Here is an 18,293-nt window from a genome sequence, read left to right as displayed (position 1 = left end):
TTGGAAGCGTACCCTTAATACACAATTTTGATCTTATTTGATTATCGTTTGCACCTCATTTTTAGCCTATTTTGGAGTGCTTGATGATATCACTACAATGACTCAAAGGAAGATCTTCTTGGTGGGATCGCCTCTTTTCAGTAGCCTCAACTGGGACCCCGATGAGCTTCTCAACAAGCCCATATATCCCTTCGAAGAAACCCAGGCTCAACCTCGACTAACTGTGAATGAACCTCACCAAACCAAATGGAGAGCACTGCCATCAACCTACGACTATAATGTTCCCTACCAGGAACATGTGGACCCGTCCTTTTTTGTCTCCGATCAGCTGGATATTGCACCGAATGCCGACCTCTCCAGATTTTACCGGCATTCCTTTCTGGTTCATGAAACCTCGGAAATATCTGCTTCAGACTTGGAGATAGCAGACTCGACGCAGGAGAGCAGTTTGGGGGAGGACAGTGTGACTATATCTACGTATGACAAAGAAGTCCCGAGGTCACCTCGCATACTTCGCATCCCTGGACCCCTCCGCGATCTGCACGACCTGCCTACAGCGAAGTACATCCAATCCATTGCACCACAGACTATGACGGTGAACCTGATTGTGGGGGTCCTGGCCGCCCATCCCCCACGCCGCGTGGTAACACGGCAATGGAAGACCGAATTGGACATTGTCGAGCTCGTCGTTGCCGATGAGACCAAGACAGGATTCGGAGTCAGCTTCTGGATCAAGCCCGAGAAAATATCTGCCAATGCCAACCCCAGTGATGTACAACTGGCTCGATCACTGGCCGATCTGCGACCCCGCGATATTGTCCTCCTGCGTAATGTTGGACTGAGCACATTCCAACTGCAGGTATACGGACAGAGTCTGCGCAGAGGGATGACCACTGTTGAGCTCTTGCACCGACAGGCAGTAGACACGACGGATGCAGTAGGATTCTATGAGAGCATCCAGAGCAACGTGCAGGATGCTCCACTACAGAAGACTCGCAGAGTACGGGAGTGGATGCTCCAATGGGTGACGGATGCGGCAGGCGGTGGAATGTCTGAAACACGTGGGCGACTGCCTCCGGACACGCAATAAGTTCACGATATATCAAGTTTTAACCGACTTGCTTTCAAGCTTTGCAGTAACTTATAAGCTACGTATATTAATATAATCCTGACTTGAGTCCTGGATCGGATGGAATTCCCAGTTGTCAGGTCTGTGTTCAACAGTGTTCTATGCAATGCACCCCGGGCCTGTCCCCTCTCAAAGCATATCCCTGGACCGTCTCCACCTCAGGGGGCGATACCTCATGACCTTTTTGGAATGAATCTGGGTTGGGGGGTCCGGTCCTAGCCACGCAATAAGATTGGATGTATAGCCCGAGGAGCGAAAAGGCTGAGACCTCCAGACCTCAGGAGATCTATACATGCTGCACACGGAATTCCTCATGCAACATACAACAGTCACACGTGAAAAAAGTATTACAGTAGTCAATAGTCAATGACATGAGAGAGATTTCAAGCATCCCAAGAATGTAAGAACCCCCGAATTCAGAAATCCCCAAGTGAAGCCGTCCACATCTATACACTGAATATGCTTACCCCTTTTCCCGCAAACAGAGCCCCTCCAATCACCGCTCACGTGCCCCCACTTGGACGAAAATAAATCCATCAACGGCCAGGTGTTCCCTAAATACTGAGTCTCTCCTTTTGCTCTGCCTCCACCTACTTTTCTAATTCCATCTTCACTACGCAATTCAATATGAAGGGTATGTCTGTGTACAATGCTTCCCCCGCTGTTCAGCACTGACTTTTTGTAGCTCTCATTCTTGTTGGAGGGTTCGGGACCCGTCTGCGTCCTCTGGTAAGTCGTCGATCTCCCTTCCCATTGACTTCCCCTCCGATCGGAAAAGTTGGGAGGTTGGATGTAGTCTATCATGCTAATGCTATGACTTAGACTCTCACTCTGCCTAAGCCCCTCGTTGAGTTCGGTAACCGTCCTATGATCTTGCACCAAGTCGAGAGCTTGGCCGCTGCAGGTGTCACCGATATTGTTCTTGCTGTCAACTACCGCCCTGATGTTATGGTTGCAGCCCTCAAGAAGTATGAGGAGGAATACGGTGTGAACATTGAGTTCTCTGTGGAGTCTGAACCGCTGGGCACGGCTGGCCCGCTCAAGCTGGCGGAGAAGATCCTGGGCAAGGACGACTCGCCTTTCTTCGTCTTGAACTCCGATGTCATTTGCGACTACCCTTTCAAGGAGCTTGCCGACTTCCACAGCAAGCACGGTGATGAGGGTACCATTGTCGTCACCAAGGTCGACGAGCCCTCCAAGTACGGTGTTGTTGTTCACAAGCCCAACCACGCCTCCCGTATCGACCGCTTCGTCGAGAAGCCTGTCGAGTTCGTTGGAAACCGCATCAACGCTGGTATCTACATTCTCAACCCCAGTGTCCTGAAGCGCATTGAGCTGCGCCCTACCTCGATTGAGCAGGAGACTTTCCCCGCCATCTGTAAGGAGGGTCAGCTTCACTCTTTCGACCTGGAAGGCTTCTGGATGGACGTTGGTCAGCCCAAGGATTTCTTGACTGGTACCTGTCTGTACCTCACTTCCCTGGCTAAGCGCAACCCCAAGCTTCTTGCCCCGCATTCCGAGTCGTACGTGCACGGTGGCAATGTCATGGTCGATCCCTCTGCCAAGATCGGCAAGAACTGCCGCATCGGCCCTAACGTTGTCATTGGTCCTAACGTCGTGATCGGTGATGGTGTCCGTCTGCAGCGCTGTGTCGTGATGGAGAACTGCAAGGTCAAGGACCATGCCTGGATCAAGTCCACCATTGTTGGCTGGAACAGCTCCGTTGGCCGCTGGGCTCGTCTTGAGAACGTCACTGTTCTCGGAGACGATGTCACTATCGCCGACGAGATCTATGTTAACGGTGGCTCGGTTCTGCCCCACAAGAGCATCAAGCAGAATATTGATGGTAAGTCTTGGCACTGGCATATATTCACACCTTATCTAACCTTATTTCTAGTTCCTGCGATCATCATGTAATTTCTCCCCTTCAATCACGTCGCTATGCCCTAAATACCTCCCCTCATCCTCCCTTCAACCCTTCTGCCGATACCACCCTTTCCGCCTCGATGCATAGAACCGGAGTCGTTTCCTGCGTTATCTTCTCTTCTGTTGCCGTTGTCGGCTTGCCTTTTCTCCGTTGGCGCTCGCCGCCCTCGCACTATCCTTCCTTTCGTCTCCCGATGATCGATACCTTCAGAAACCTAGATGGTGGAAGCCTGCGATATCGGCTGTTTTTTGCAAGAAATTACCCCTTTTAGTCTTGTCTCTCTCTCTTTTCTTTTTTCTTCTTCTGTCAACATGTTCTAAGCTATCCCCGTTTTATTGCAACATATTGAGGTTTCATCACATTCCCGCTTCCTTGCGTTGTTGACCACACATTTGTTCTTTTCCAATTCTTCTTTTCTCTCTGCGGGTTTTTAGCAATTGGTGGGCAAGGAAATCATGCCATATCTGTTTTAATGAGATCATGGGCGTGGGCGGGTTCTGTTGATGTACATAATGGAAGGTGGATGTCGAAGCAAAAAAAAACATGCAACTCCTTCTTTACACTTGATTGTATTTCGTATGGAGTATTGTATTCTCATTGCTTGTAGTGTGATATGCCTTGTAGATAAGTACTCAGTACTATAAAAGTATTGGACTTGTTGTATTAACTAATGTGTATCTAATTACTTGTGGAGATAACTATAGTATCTCATCAACTGTTCTGCAAAGAAGAAGTCCTTCTCTGCCCACCTCTTTTCGTGTCCAGGCCAGTACAGTCGTCTAGGAGCTACCCTCAGCTTGATCAAGGATATCATCCCATTGAACACGCAGCTCCTCCATCTGCTTCCAACATTGGCGCCCGAGGTCCTCAAACTCCTCCTTCTGCTCCGGAGTCAAGTCCATGGCGCCACGCTTACGACGCCGGGTCCGATCACTCTCACTGGCGAACTTCCCAACAACACCACCATGCCCCCACCCATCAAGTTCAGTAGAAGCAATACTATCGACCCCAGAGCGCGTACAAGACGAGCCCCATTTCACACGACCACCATTGGCCAGGTGATACGGCGCTTCAGCAGCGTCAACCTCATCCTGCGTCCGAAGCGCAAGGAAAACAGGCGCACAAGCACCAAGATAAGTCGAGAGGTTATGCCACGGCGAACCCAGCATACGCGCAACCCAGAAAGCAATAACCATACAATAAACAAGTGGGAGGGGAAGAGGGATAATAGCCGTAGCACAGATCCCAGGATGGGCAAGATAGGAGCGCGGCTCAGCAGTAGGCGGCTCGGTATGAATAGCATGCGTTTCAACCTCGGTGTCCGACTGCAAGAATCCATCTACCGCCCACGGCGTCGTCCCCTTCAAATCCGATGTCAAAGCCAGGATATCGGTAAGAGCCTTGGAAGATTCGTACGGACAAGTCGACTTCAACGCCTGGATATCATCCACCTTGAACATCTTTGTCGTAGCTTCGATACTGGAAACCCAGATTACACGGCCGGGTCCGTGAATGCGCGCGCGCTTCAGCAGCGGCGTCACGTTATGCGCCAGCATGTAATGGCCAAATACATTTGCGCAGAAGACAGCACCAAGAGGTGGTTCTTCAGGGAGACTTGTTTGCTTGTCGGTGAGGATGCCGACAGGTGCGACTTTGTACGACGGCCATGTTACTTGGTGGACTAGGTCGGTGCACACGCCCCAGATTGCGGCGGGCCAGTCGATTCCAGACCACCCTCCCAGACCGGCGTTGAGGACTATTGAGTCGAGTCTTGGGAGGGTGCGGATTAATTTGCGGGATAGTTCGCGCACTGAGAGGAGGTTGCCGAGGTCGACGCTTTCGTTTCTGAAGTGTACGCGTGGGGTGGCGGAGGAAGAGGGTGCGCGTGATCGCAGGTGGGCTTCCAGTCTGCGCCGGGTGTCTTCTGCTTTGCGTGTGCTTCGGGTCGTGAAGATAATTGTGAGGTATTGGGATTTTGGGCTTGAAGCGAGGAATTCATCGGCCAGGCGGCAGCAAATGGAGAATCCGAGGCCACTGAGAGCGGGTTAAGGCTTGACCTTTGGATTGGAAATTTCAATTGGGAGGTTACCTGTTGGCTCCTGTTACCAGGATATACAGCATGTCTGCTGTCTCTCCAGAGGTCTCGTTATCCATGTTTTGATATATTTTGAGTGTTCGTACTTTTTTTTTTATCGCGGAGATAGGGGGGCAGGTGATAATCCTCAATTGAAGATGGTTCAGCGGCCCAAAAGTAGCGTATGAGTTGGTAGTAGATGCGGTATGTGAGAAAAAGATGGATTCAGCGTTGAACTGGTAACACCATCCAGGGAAAGCAACGACTTCGTTCCAGGAAACCCCAGGGGTTTGTATAACAATATGCAACACGTGACCTTATCCTTATCGCAGTTGCGGAAATGTTGTGTTTCGTCATTCTCTCCTTCGATTCATCGCATGAGGTCTGTTGAATCTACCTGCCGTGCATTCGGCGCGTGGCTATGGCAGTCAAACTCGAACGATTTCTGAACACGACTGGGTTCTTCTTCTTCGCGCTCATCCTCTTCTGTCTGATCCTCCTTACCCCCGCAGATGCCATCTACCAATGTTACGAGACAAACCGACTTACCAACATCTTCTTCATCACTGGCGCATACGTAATTACCTTTTTTCTTGCAGTCCTCATCTATGCGACGCGCATCTACACGAATCGCAACACACTCACGTCAATCCCGAAAGCCTGGATACCCGTGGAGAAGGAAGACGTGAATAGGAGCGTCAGACGACTGGTCAAAGAAGGCCTCGCCCGTAGCGCGGTGATCGCGTATCAGGCACATCCTCGTGATGTCACAGCCGACGAAGACAATTTTCAAAAACACAAAGAGCTTCTGATTAATTTTGAACGGCCCCCGTGGGGCAATGTCGAGCACCCCGGCTGGTCGTCACCTGCCTCACCAGACCTGCCGGATCTACCATATCGTACGGTTATTCAGGAATTACCTAGCTTGATTGAAGCGAAGGCTGTCTCTCTTGCTCCCTCCGATACATTTTCACCTGTGGCCCATGACCCCTTCGGTCCATCGGGCGATCTTACGACGCACTCTCTTCCAGATACGCGTGTGGTGGAGGTGCTGCAACGTCCCGCCTCCATGGGACTGAGGGAGTATATTCGCTACCTCACTTCCCTGGGAGCTATTTATCCCCCCGAACTTGGTGCGGAATTTCTCGCGCTGTACGAACATGCGCGATTCTCACCGCGGGATCTGCATGAAGCGGAATTTCGCGATCTGATGCATCTGTTTGCTGAGATCCTGCGAGGCATGACTACTATTGCACCGCCGATTTTGGACGAGATATATGACAGCGTCAGTTACCGACAAGCCTACACTGACTCTGTCATCGGACCCTCAGATGAAGAGGGCGAAACAGATACTGTCGACAATTCTGAGTACGACCGGTCTTCAGGTCCAATGCGCAGCAACAGCCTCCGCCCATCCAATGCGTCCACATGGGAGACCCAGTCTGGGTATGACACTGCACCCGCAACGCTAAGTCCTGCCTCTGGGATGTCAATCCAAGGTGGTTACATGGGACAAGGGCCTTTTCGCACACCTTCCACGAGGTCCCTCCGACGGGTACAATCGGGTCAGTCTGGCAGCTCGGCGGGTAGTGTTATTCGCCTAACACAGCCGCGGAACCCTACAGACCTACCATATACCATTGACTACGCTGGACGTAGGCAGTGACGATATCCTATTCATGACCTGTATATTAGTTTATAGAACCCGGCAAGTGGACGGCATTTGACCGGAAAATGTGGGGGCTTAGTCATACGGAAAACATTCCGATGCTTGGCAAAAGCTGCAAAATGATTGATAAGATCACAGTACCATACGCGTCATTGCAAGCTCTTTCTTCTCCTTTCTTAACTTGTGCTCCCTGCTCTGTAAAAATGCATCTCTTCCGCCGAGGGACATCCTCTCTCTTCAACTCCTCGAATGTCTCCCTTGCCTCCTCCAAGACCGATGCCACCACCGACGCCGTGGGTGACAATGCCCTCGCCGCCGAGGGCTTCCAGAAAGTCGCATCCAGCGACAAACTCTTCAAAACTGTGGACCCAGCTGTAGATGGAGACGACTGCTTGCACGATTGTGCTACGTGCACGGTCAAGTACCCCGCAAAATTCGATGTCGATCACCAAGACGAACTATATGGACAGGTCAACGGGTGGGCAACACATTTGCTCGTCGCAACCGGCAAATCAGATTGGGTCAGGGATGTGGCAGATGAGGAGGGAAGTGTCATGGAAGCAATTGAGAAGGGAGGACTGGAACCGAGCAATGGGGTACGAAGAACCGTCAGGCCGCTGGAAGCTCTGGCTCTTGCCAGAGCCCGAGCTCACAGCCCATCACCCACCGTACATAGCACCGACTAACAACGACCAAACAGAGACTCAAGCTATCAGCGTCGAACATGCCCGTCCCAGACGAATACCATTTTGAAGAAAAAGGGAAGCAAGCAACCAACGTCCTCCTCCTGCCCAGCTTCACGGTCGTAGAGCACGTCACGCCGCAATTGGTTCCAGACCTAATTGAGAACTTTGTCAACAAAGCCTTGACTACCACATCACCCCTAGGCGGCGCATCACTCGCATTATCGCCTCCGCCCTCCCCGGACAGCTCATCCGAACAACCGGACTCAACCAAGCTGCCGCACCCATCCACCACATCCATCTCGTCCCTCGCATCCCACCCTAGCCCACACGCAGCCGTTATTCTGCTCTGCTCGCAACGCACGCGCGACGCCCGCTGTGGCCAGTCCGCACCGCTCCTCCGAAAGGAGTTCGAGCGTCACTTGCGACCGCTCGGGCTGTACCGCGACATGGACGACCAGAGACCTGGCGGTGTGGGCATCTACTTCATCAGTCATGTTGGTGGACATAAATACTCTGCCAATGTGATTGTCTACCGGCGCCGAGACTTTGACTGGTACAAGCGGGAGCCGGTTGAGGGTGTGGATGGTGAGGATGAGGGTGCTGCGCAGGGCATCTGGCTTGCTCGTGTGCGCCCTGAGGAATGTGAGAATATCATCAAGTATACTGTTCTGCAGGGTAAATTGCTCAAGCCTGACTCGCAGTTGCGGGCTGGGTTTGATCGAGAGCGTGGTGTGACGAGTTGGTAAGGTTATTTATGTTGATATTCATGCTCATGGACATGGGCTTGTTCCTGTTGATGTCGTGTATATCTTGATCTATACATCAGACATAGCTTCCAAGCATTCATTTCCCATCACCGCATCTTCTCCATTCGGGTCTTTTGCCCCAATTCAGAACCAGAGTCAGAATCCCTCTCGCCTGACAGATCAACCCGGCATTTCCGGCATTGAGACGCGAGCAGTAGAGAAATAGAAGATGTAAGCCCACAGCATTGCAGCTGGTCCCAAAGTCCAGCCAAGCCACAACACCGCTTATGCCCAGCTGTGCCCAGCTATGCCGTCAAACCTACGCTGGACTTGTTCACTCCATGAGCACAGCTCCGATAGTTTAGACACCATCCCCATCTCCATCCACCACGAGAATCATGCCATACAGGATTGAACTAGCGCCCCCCTCCGCGACTCCGATTCACTCTCCCCTTCCATGCACCCCACAAACCAAGACACGGTGAAGCCACCCATCACGCAAGGAGACAATACTGAGCCGTGCTATCGCCACGTTAGTCGTTGGGGTGCATGCGTACCCGACTGCCGAGCCGGCCCTGCATGGGGATAACAATGAAGCCATTTTCCCATTTTCCCATTTTTAGAGAGAAATCGTCATAGCTGCACGTCTACTCTGGAAGTGATCAGAACTAGTAAGGAAGGGGGGCGTCAGATGACGGAAAGGGGCATGGAATCACCAAGCCCATCAGCCGCCCATTAGCCATCAGCCATCCGCCATCAGCCTTTTCGGACCTTTGGGGGATCCACTGGGCTTGGAACTGGAGTAACGTGAGACGGTGATTGCTCAGGATAGAGATGGGTTCCAGGCTGTTAGGGTTGGTTTTTCACTCGGTCTGCCCCATCTTGGACTATAACTTACAATATTTGAGTCAGAGGATGACGTGGTTTGGGGATGGCATTGTGTGGTATTCTGGTAACTTATTTTTTTTTCGGTATTGGGCGTTTGGAAGGCTTTGGTTTTTGGAACGTTTGCGGGGTTTTGGCTGCGGGGTTTGGTTGGCAGTGAACTTACTCTGTACTCTATACTGTAGAAAGTGAAGGGTTGGGGGTTGGAATGGTGACTCGTATGCAGCAAGGAGGCGTACCCAAGAAAGGACTGGCTTTGGTGTTGAGAGGGATAGGGATAGGGTGGGTTTGCGTCGCTTGCTTTTTTGGCTTCTCTGACTCTATCTAAACGAACAAAAAGCTCGAATAGACAGCCAATGTCTGCAAGGGGCGAAAATTGGTGGCTTGTTGGACCTCAGCCCCAAGACCCTGTCGTGTCTTCTGGCGACTGATAGGAGGAAGGACTGCTGACCGACACTTTGAGAGACGCCTAACCGATGAGTAAATTCCATGGATTTTATTTCCGTGACAATGCTACAGTACAAGAGATTGTCCCTAGATAGTCCATAGATCGTCCCGCTTAATCTATATGAACCGAGAACATCAACCTCCGATCACCAGTCAAGGAGAGCCTAATGAGCATTCTCCGACCTCTGTTTGGTGAAGCAGAAGCCATTGACACAATCGCCCAGTCAGCTGGCTCACTCAGCCTGGGTGATAGTCGTCCGGAGCTCACATTAGTGCCGTCGCCATGCGCGCGTCGGAGATTAATTTCGGAACATGTGGGAAAGATAGTTCCATGTCAGCTATTCTGATGTTCTCTTTGGCTAGGAAATATCTCCCTGCTTCACATGAAGGACAGGGGGGAGGGGAAGCCGGGTATCAACCTGGAACTATAGCGTGACATATGTTTTTTCCGCAATCTTGAAATGTATATTCTACTTGATACTTTCATGAAATATATCCGAATCACTCCAGTCAGCCCAAAATGTGGGGTAGAGAGAAGAGGAGGAGCTTGCCTTGGGAACTCTATTGTCCTCCAGGGCTGCAGGTTCACAGCTTAGAAAGCCAAAAGCCTCAACTGACTGCCCAGGTGTGCACATGTACCAGTCGTAACTTGCCCGTAAACGAGTCGAGCTTTCGCTCATTGGACATTTGACCTCGGATCCTTATTTGGAGACCAACTCTCCATGGCCAGCAAAAGCCCCCAAATAAAACTCCCTAGTATTTTTCTAGCTGCCTGGGACAAGGTGGATTCATCTCTACGCACACTTGTATAGTACATATGCACCGCAAGACACAAGGATCTGTAACCGATTCTCTACAATTCCATCATACCTGCACACCGGTTTTCTCTTGCATCCGCGTCAAGCTCGGCAGCCACATCCATATCCACATCCCACTGATTCCAATGGACTCATTTTCCCTATCTACATACATGAATATATGCAAGATAGATGCATCAATATCAGGGTCAGTCTCAGTGGCCCAGACTTAGCCGAGCTATGTCATATACCGAGGTGATTGACATGGCCTGCGAAATGAGGACCGTTTCAACTAGCGTGCACTCTAGTAAGCAGGCCCGATAGAGCTGCAGTTTATCTCTCATGGATCAGCAGATTGGAATCTCACACCTCTACTTGACGGGATTCACCTCCAAAGTTTTTCCAGTGTCCATCACAGCGCGTCGGCGAGATTCTGGGCCCTAAACTTGAGAGCTAGAAAGGGAGGGGGGCCGACGATGGCCGGGCTGTGCAAGCTAGATTGTACAGTAGTCTCGAGTTTCATTTCCATCCTCCATCCTCGAATTATTATTATTTGATTTCTCATCTAGTCGAATCTAGTCTCTTTTTTCCTTTGCTTTCATTTCTTTTTTGTTTCTTGTTTTACTTCCGGGATATGTCCGATGAGCTCAATGGCTGATGTGGGCTGCATCCATCGCTTCACTGGAAGGTTTCGTGTCGCCTTCGAAAAGGACTGCACATGCTTTTTTTCCCCCTTCCACCTCGTACAGAGTGTACATCATCCAGTTGGGTTTAGATCGTCCGGAGGGCTTGATTGGATCTTGAAACCGTGATCGCCGCTCCAAACTGTGGCAGTGAGGATCGAACAGGCAGGCCTCTCGGGAAAGTTGTCGAAGTAGACCAGTCGATCACGAAAAAGGCAGCGGAGCCTTAGGCCACTGGTGCACGCGGATTGTCCACCTCCCTCATTTTGCAATGCTCGTGGCGTCTTCTCGACATCGGGTTAATAAGGTTGTGCGATCAGACGATCGCAGTTTAAGATTGTCCTAGTGGATCGCCACGTTCAGGAGATACCAAAGCGCTTTCTCTGGCTAAATATAAATCTTCGTCTTATGGATGGTAGCTGATTTGCTTGGGCAGTTCAGCCCATGACGATAAAACGGTCAATATATGAGCATATCTCGGGTTCTCACCGCATGGTTGATCACCGGTATCTCCAGTGAGCCCACTTGGGTAGCCTATCCCGGGCCAACCGAGGTTATCCGAACACTTGTGAATGCGATATCTTAGTCTATGATTCCGACTTACATATGGTTTGCCACACACACAAGGTATAGTACATTGCTCTGTAGTATGAAAGAGAAATCGAAGAAAAATACAGTCGAAAGAATAAAAAGAAAAGGCCCCAAAAAAAGGTAGTATGCGTTTGGTTTCTGCCTGACCTTCCAAACAGAGACTTGAAGTGTGGCGGCAGGACTTGGACGCAACCTAGTGTTGCCACCTATGTCGTTGGAACGAAAAAGCAAATAAGATTGCTGGACGTTATACGGTGAAGAAGAAACGCCCCTTGTTCTCACCACCCAGAGATGTGGCACTCTAGTGTAGTGTGCATGATCAACGAATGAAATTCCCGAGAGTATATCGAGTTGAAAGTCTAACACGCTTTCCACTTTTCATTTGAACTAGACACACAGAGAGACTGCAGCCAGACAGGCAGATGTGTATACCCTGTAGATCTGTGGATGTATAACATTTCATCTCCGCGGCATTTGTATAGACTGTGGAGAGAGACGGGAACAGCCCCAACCTTATGGCAGAGGGCGGACCCGGAGCCCTAGACAGGTTCGGGGTGGACGAGCAAGCCGTTCCCGTGAAATGGGAAGCTGGGGTACCTGATCCTTTCCCGAGTTCATTACTCCGAGTCTACTCCGGAGCTGCAGAGTGATGCCGCGTCATAGGACATCCCTTGCAGCTGTTCCGCTCTTGTTGTCTGGGGGTGTTGATGATTTGCTCCTTCTTCTGGGGGGAGGGGAGAGGAGGGGGAGGGGAGGGAACGGATTTTATTTTTATTTTCGTTTTCGCCTTTGATATACCTGTAATTTCCTTTTCTCTTTACCTTTTCCCCTTCGGTCATAGTTTATAGTTTGGGTCGGAAGTGATGGGAGAAATTACTAGATGCTATACATCCCCATCGAAGTAACTTCAGTTCTAACGTGAAGTGATATGATATCATGTCCTAGCCATGTCCTAGTCAGGTATAGACCCATCCTCTCACCGAACTAAGAAAAAGCCGGATGTGAGTGGTCAAGTCAGAATATCCCAAGGGGCTCGTATTGTATGGTAATGTGGGGGTTTACCACTAAAAATAAATTACCCCTCTTAATTTCCTTTTTTTTTCTTTTTATTTTCTTTTTATTTTCTAATTTATTTTTTTCAGTTCTGTTTTTTAATTACTTAATTACTGAATTACTTGACTTGGTTACTTGGATTACTTTATTACTTTATTACTTTACTGGACTTTGCTATTTTCTTTTTTACCAATTTACTGGTTTTACGAATTTACGAATTTACCTTACTTAGTACCCTGTACTTCTTATATACGGTATCCTCCGCGCCGTTTTTTCCCTTCTCAGAATCTCTCCAGATTGAGGCTCCCCCCTCTCGTATATTCCTATATTATGCGGGTTCGACACATCCCGGCTATCCATCCTACTTGATTAGGATTCTCTTTTCTTTCCCCCCTCCCCTCTGATATTCCTCTACACGTCTTCTTCTCCCATCATGGCTCCCGGTAGTGGCCGCGATTTTAACTGTTCATGGGGAGAATGTAACAAGGTGAGTCCTGCTGACTGAAGACCTTTCATCTTTCCCCTCCCCCTAACTCCCTTAGTCGTTCAATCGCAAGTCCGATCTCTGTCGACATTATCGCATTCACACCAATGAACGGCCTTATCAGTGCACTGTCGAAGAGTGCAATAAGAGTTTCATTCAGCGTAGTGCCTTGACCGTGCACTCCAGAACCCACACGGGTGAAAAGCCCCACGTTTGTGACCATGAAGGCTGTCAGAAAGCATTTTCAGATGTAAGAGCCTGGCCACCTGGGACTAGCACCAGCGCATTTACATTTACTGACATTGATTGCAGTCCTCGAGTCTGGCTCGCCATCGCCGCATCCACACGGGCAAGCGGCCGTATATTTGCCAAGAGCCAGATTGTGAACGGAGGTAAGTACGAGGAAAAGCGATGAACGAACACCCCCCGTCTGACTGAAGTAGTTTCTGTCGGAAAACCACGCTCACCAAGCACCAACATCGTTCCCACCCTCCAGGATCCATGAGTCGGCCATCGTCGGAGGATACGGCCTCGGAGAACTCCTACGGCAGCCAAACACCGGTGCCGGTGGCTACGACCATGCCGAACGATCAATACATGCTCGCCCAGCAACCGTTTTATGCGCAATCAGCAACTCCAACCCATGACTACTACTCGCCACAGAGTGTTCCCATGGGTGGAGTGCCAGTCCACGAGGGTGGTCCTCCGATCGTGGCTCAAAGTATTCCTGTGAGCTCACCGATGAGCATGCAACACCCAGCGCATCACCCGCATCACCCGCATCAGCAGCACCAGCACCAGCACCAGCACCAGCACCACCATCATCAGCAGCAACAGTATATGCAGCAAATACTCCAGCAGCAACAGCAGCAACAGCAGCAACAGCAGCAGCAGCAGCATCAGCAACAGCGCTTTGACTCCAATCCGCGCACGAGCTATATCCCGGCGGAGTATCAACAACAGCCCCCACAACAACCCTATCCGGGCCACCAGATGCCGCAAGAACAGCCAATGATGGTTTCGTATCATCCAAACTATGCGTATAAATCCCCAGGCCCCCGGCTCTTGAATCAACCTGAGGGGACTGACTGGGGTTTTCTGGGAGTAGGCTAAGAGGAGACTTTGCATAGACTGATATGCGAAATGCGTGTTTTATGTCCGTCACGACCTGCTATTCATCTTGATCTTGTTATTTCATTCGAAGGACATTCGCATATATGTTCATGTTGGATCGCTCGCACGCTCTCTCTCTCTGTGTCTCATTCTTTTTCTATTCTATTTCTTTCAGGGCGCTGGATTCCCCCTTATGGCCTACTTGATCTTGATCTTCCATACATTGTTTTAAAAGGGAGGAAATGGCGTTGATATTCTGCCTTGATACCTGACATGAACTGTGTCTAATCTTTTTCCCGCTATCTCTTATTATTCCCTATGGATTGGTCGTCTATTTTCACCGAAAGATTTGTTAATTTCTTTTTAACTATTTGCATTTCCATTTCTATTCCGCAAGTCCATCCCGATATTGCCCATGATGATACGAATGCCGAAGCCCATATTTAGATTTTCTTGCACTAGTAGTCTCTCCCAGGAATCTTACTGCGAGGGATCTGCCCCTCTTATTGGCTAGTCCGGAATCCTGCATGGGGTTCTACGTTGGCAATCCCTACAGCCCATCCTCCAGAATTCGCAAGCATCATCTCTTCCTATCCACTTGGCCAGACCGCAGACCGCAGGCACGACACGAGACTACACTAGACACACACTAGACACTACACTAGACACTACACTAGACGCTAGATTTAACGTAGTATCCCCCCAAACAAGCCCCCCACCATTCTATGTATTCCATGCAAAGCAATCTTAGCTGCGTAAAAGTGGATGGCCGACGGCGAAAAATAAACACACACCCGAAAACCAGCAATAATGCAAAGCATGCATGACTCGTGGCTTACTCGTTTCTCTCACCAGTCTTACAGTACAGTCTTCCAGCCTTCCAGCCTTCCAGGCTTCTAGCCTCCGCCTCTAGCCAGAAAGACGAAGATCCTAATTGATTATTCCTATTGGGTTTTGACTTAAACTTTGGAGTCTGTTTGCCTCCCACTTTATGCGCGGTGGCCCCATTTCCTATTTCTCGACTTGAAGCCTTCTCCGAGAGAGCCAAGGGCCAAGAAATGCCAGAAAAGTGCAACCCTGTCTCGCTAACAAAGAGCGCGTTTTTCATTTGTTCCTTTTTTCGCTCCCCTTCTAGACCTGCTCGGCGGCTACCCTGGGCTCTGGGCTTGCATGGGTACCTGATACCTCTGCATTTTATTGTTTTTATTATGGATGGCGTGACTGGAAACGGAAAAAATCATATCCAATTACTTCTGTCGAGTTGGCTTTTTCTTACGTGGGAGTTTGGGGGCGAAATTCAATTTGATGTTGGGAACTGGGGATCGGCCATACAGTAGAATTATTGTGTACTGCATACAGTAGACATAGAGAAGATCACAGATGGTTATGAATGATTTATGCTATTTTTGTTTTGTGTTTTCTGTTTCTTTCTATTTATCTCTCTCTCTTCCAGGGATCATCAGGCAAACATCGCTTTAGGTGGGATGGTCCGCCATCGCCGTCGCAGTCCCTGTCGTATCCCTAGTCATAGTCACATTCACCTTCACCCTCGTCAATTGTCTAGGATTCTCGCTAGCATTCGCTTTGCAATCCCGGTTTGCCGATGCAACCGTAATTTATAATTTTTGCCCTGCTGTTCGAGACATTCAGGTAAGTGCCCTGTCTAGTAGAGTTTATCCCCGTCACTGTCACCACTGTTCCCCTAATCCCGGTTACTGATCACTGATCACCAGGCCGGTTCTTCGTTCGCTACGACATTCGACCCGCTCATAGGCCAGCGTTCCTGTATACCGACTAGTCTATAGTGCTGCAGAGAAACCCTCCGTTGATCACCGATCCACTGTTGCCAGAATGTTGCACTCCATATCACTTCTATCGCCACTCGTCGCGAATCGCACTAATCATGGCCTTTTCTTTATTTGGGTTTCCCACTGTACTCCGTTACTGTCTTCTACCGTACCGTAGCTTGTGGCGAAGAAAAATCAGAAAGGAACAAGATAAGCCGGAACTTTGTGAGACACTGTGGCCATTGTGTGTAGGTTTAGTCTGGTTTGTATACGGGCTCGGGTTGAGGGTTGGTCAGGATTGTAATATGGAGATAGTGATCCCCGATACAAATCCCCATTTCCCTTGCCTTGCTGTATTGGGGTTAAGTCGCGATTTGAAATCCGAATCCGAATCAGAAATCAGAAATCAGAAATCAAATCCAACCCGGGAAAAGGGGGGCGTTCAATGACCCATCACGGCTTATACTAACGCTGCAGCTCAGAACCGGTTTTTTTTTATCGGCCTTCACTACTGTACTGTATGTATACTACAGGCATGAAACACACCAGGCGAATCGGACAACATTTCCGCGACACTGATGCAGCGAATGATCTTCGCATTATTGGCATTGCTTTGGTTTTTATTGTCTTGACTGGAGCTTCGATGTTTCCTTTTTCCACGGGATTGCTGGGAACTGCGAATCACGGCGGGACTCGTCGGATTTGCGGCTGGGCCTGCCGAGACATAGGGTTTTGGATCTGTAGGATGTGTACAGGGGTAAACAGCCTGGGATTGTTCGGTGAGAGTCTACATCGACCATGCAATCATTAATGGTCCTTCACAGACGGGCCTTCGGATGAGTCGGGTTGTCGGCGTGAATTCTCGGACACTAACAAAAAACTACAGAGCACTACAGAGCACTAACAGAGCACTAAGAGAACACTAACCTGCCAGTTGCAGGATGGCAGGATCACAGCCTTCCTACGTAAGTGGACACACTCTGAATTCACGCCCTACAGGATGGGGCTCCCCGCATGCAAGTCACTCATATGAAACGGCAGATCCATGCTGTCCTCGGCGCATACTCCAGACTTGACTTTCTGACACCTGAGCTCGACTCCATAACGTGAAGGTTTTCCGATCTCCGTTCGGCCTTGGAAAGGGTTACCCAATCGCCCTGTCAAATCATAAAGTGGCGTCTGCGAAAAGAGGCCCTGGGACTGAGCCGACAACATACAGTAGTTTTGGATTCCTAGCGAAGATCACTGGATCTGCTTACTGGCTGTCCGTCGGTGTGTTGGGAATCCTGTAGTGCTGAGACTAGTAGACGTACACGCAATCTTGCCCTACAGAACTGCGTACTCCGTACGCCGGCCCTACTCTGAGAAATAACCAACCCCAACATGGCGAGGACAGTACTGTAGAAACCAGACAGTCAACATACCCCCAATGACTCAGGACTAATCAGAAACCCCATGGTCTCATCCACCAGCAAATCACCATTCCCGACCGTAACGGTGAACCGAGGCAGACCAACCCTTTCTGGCCCCCAAGCCAAGCCTGTCTAGTCGCGTAGTTCACCTTCACTTACGTACCTGAAAAAACCCGTCAAACCAATAGTAACCCGCGAAGAGATCAGACTGAAACATAAGACATCAGTTACAGTCCAAGTAAGTTGTAAGTTAATTGTCAGTTAATATGGAGAGTAACATCAGTTGGAGGATTTAGATTAACATCGCTTACAGCGTTCCAGCGTTCCAGAATCCCATAATCTTAGAATCTCAGTACGACGCAACAACTCATCGCCAATCATCGACAATCGTTAATCTCTAACATTATCACCGAACTCCTCCGGACGCCAGACGCGCAACATATGCCCGTTTCAGGTCGATCGCCCGCACGTCCAGCCCCCCCCTCGACACGACATTCAGCTCTCTCCAAGCGAGCTCTCTGTGGGGTTAATGGATCAAGGGTAACTTAACTGTAAAGGATAATGTCAACGATCGAAGGGGGCAGGAGACACCGAGGCCCGGGACCCAGCGGGTCTGGCGCGTCTGAATGGCCAGGAGATATTCTCCTGGCTGGTCCATGCTGGGCCATGCACTATTGTTGGTTTTGTCAAAACTGTCAGGGATGGCCCCTGTTGAAGCGCTGCAGACGGCAGATGAGCGGAGAGGAGATGTGCTCATCTCTATTGTTATTATCGTGACTACGACGGATCTGGCCAGGGTTTGCTGATCAG

The 18,293-nt window shown here is 49.9% G+C and overlaps 7 protein-coding genes across 7 annotated transcripts; 5 read left to right on the top strand and 2 right to left on the bottom strand.

The window, feature by feature from the left end:
* Window positions 1–97: 97 nt before the first annotated feature.
* Window positions 98–1,090, top strand: N7511_005686 (uncharacterized protein; the record flags this gene model as incomplete). The annotated part of the gene is made up of 1 exon (XM_057128063.1): window positions 98–1,090. One exon carries the CDS (start codon window positions 98–100, stop codon window positions 1,088–1,090), a length of 993 nt encoding a protein of 330 aa, XP_056984580.1.
* A 666-nt stretch (window positions 1,091–1,756) lies between these two features.
* Window positions 1,757–3,046, top strand: N7511_005685 (mannose-1-phosphate guanyltransferase; the record flags this gene model as incomplete). Its single annotated transcript, XM_057128062.1, has 4 exons — window positions 1,757–1,763; window positions 1,815–1,858; window positions 1,952–2,975; window positions 3,027–3,046. 4 exons carry the CDS (start codon window positions 1,757–1,759, stop codon window positions 3,044–3,046), a joined length of 1,095 nt encoding a protein of 364 aa, XP_056984579.1.
* A 789-nt stretch (window positions 3,047–3,835) lies between these two features.
* Window positions 3,836–5,210, bottom strand: N7511_005684 (3-keto-steroid reductase; the record flags this gene model as incomplete). Its single annotated transcript, XM_057128061.1, has 2 exons — window positions 3,836–5,090; window positions 5,146–5,210. The coding sequence occupies 2 exons, from the start codon at window positions 5,208–5,210 to the stop codon at window positions 3,836–3,838; spliced, it is 1,320 nt and encodes a 439-aa protein (XP_056984578.1).
* Window positions 5,211–5,551: 341 nt separating this feature from the next.
* Window positions 5,552–6,796, top strand: N7511_005683 (uncharacterized protein; the record flags this gene model as incomplete). Its single annotated transcript, XM_057128060.1, has 1 exon — window positions 5,552–6,796. One exon carries the CDS (start codon window positions 5,552–5,554, stop codon window positions 6,794–6,796), a length of 1,245 nt encoding a protein of 414 aa, XP_056984577.1.
* Window positions 6,797–7,002: 206 nt separating this feature from the next.
* N7511_005682 (sucrase/ferredoxin-like domain-containing protein) lies at window positions 7,003–8,231 on the top strand (the record flags this gene model as incomplete). Its single annotated transcript, XM_057128059.1, has 2 exons — window positions 7,003–7,395; window positions 7,500–8,231. 2 exons carry the CDS (start codon window positions 7,003–7,005, stop codon window positions 8,229–8,231), a joined length of 1,125 nt encoding a protein of 374 aa, XP_056984576.1.
* Window positions 8,232–13,120: 4,889 nt separating this feature from the next.
* Window positions 13,121–14,284, top strand: N7511_005681 (putative C2H2 finger domain protein; the record flags this gene model as incomplete). The annotated part of the gene is made up of 4 exons (XM_057128058.1): window positions 13,121–13,174; window positions 13,230–13,421; window positions 13,484–13,563; window positions 13,615–14,284. The coding sequence occupies 4 exons, from the start codon at window positions 13,121–13,123 to the stop codon at window positions 14,282–14,284; spliced, it is 996 nt and encodes a 331-aa protein (XP_056984575.1).
* A 3,042-nt stretch (window positions 14,285–17,326) lies between these two features.
* On the bottom strand, window positions 17,327–17,864 carry N7511_005680 (uncharacterized protein; the record flags this gene model as incomplete). Its single annotated transcript, XM_057128057.1, has 3 exons — window positions 17,327–17,365; window positions 17,496–17,611; window positions 17,795–17,864. The coding sequence occupies 3 exons, from the start codon at window positions 17,862–17,864 to the stop codon at window positions 17,327–17,329; spliced, it is 225 nt and encodes a 74-aa protein (XP_056984574.1).
* Window positions 17,865–18,293: the final 429 nt, after the last annotated feature.

The sequence above is a fragment of the Penicillium nucicola genome (genome assembly GCF_028828085.1).
Source record: "Penicillium nucicola strain IBT 29836 chromosome Unknown utg000005l, whole genome shotgun sequence".
Lineage (NCBI taxonomy): Eukaryota > Fungi > Ascomycota > Eurotiomycetes > Eurotiales > Aspergillaceae > Penicillium > Penicillium nucicola.
Note: the sequence above shows the minus strand (reverse complement) of the source record. Positions and strands in the feature narration are given on the sequence as shown.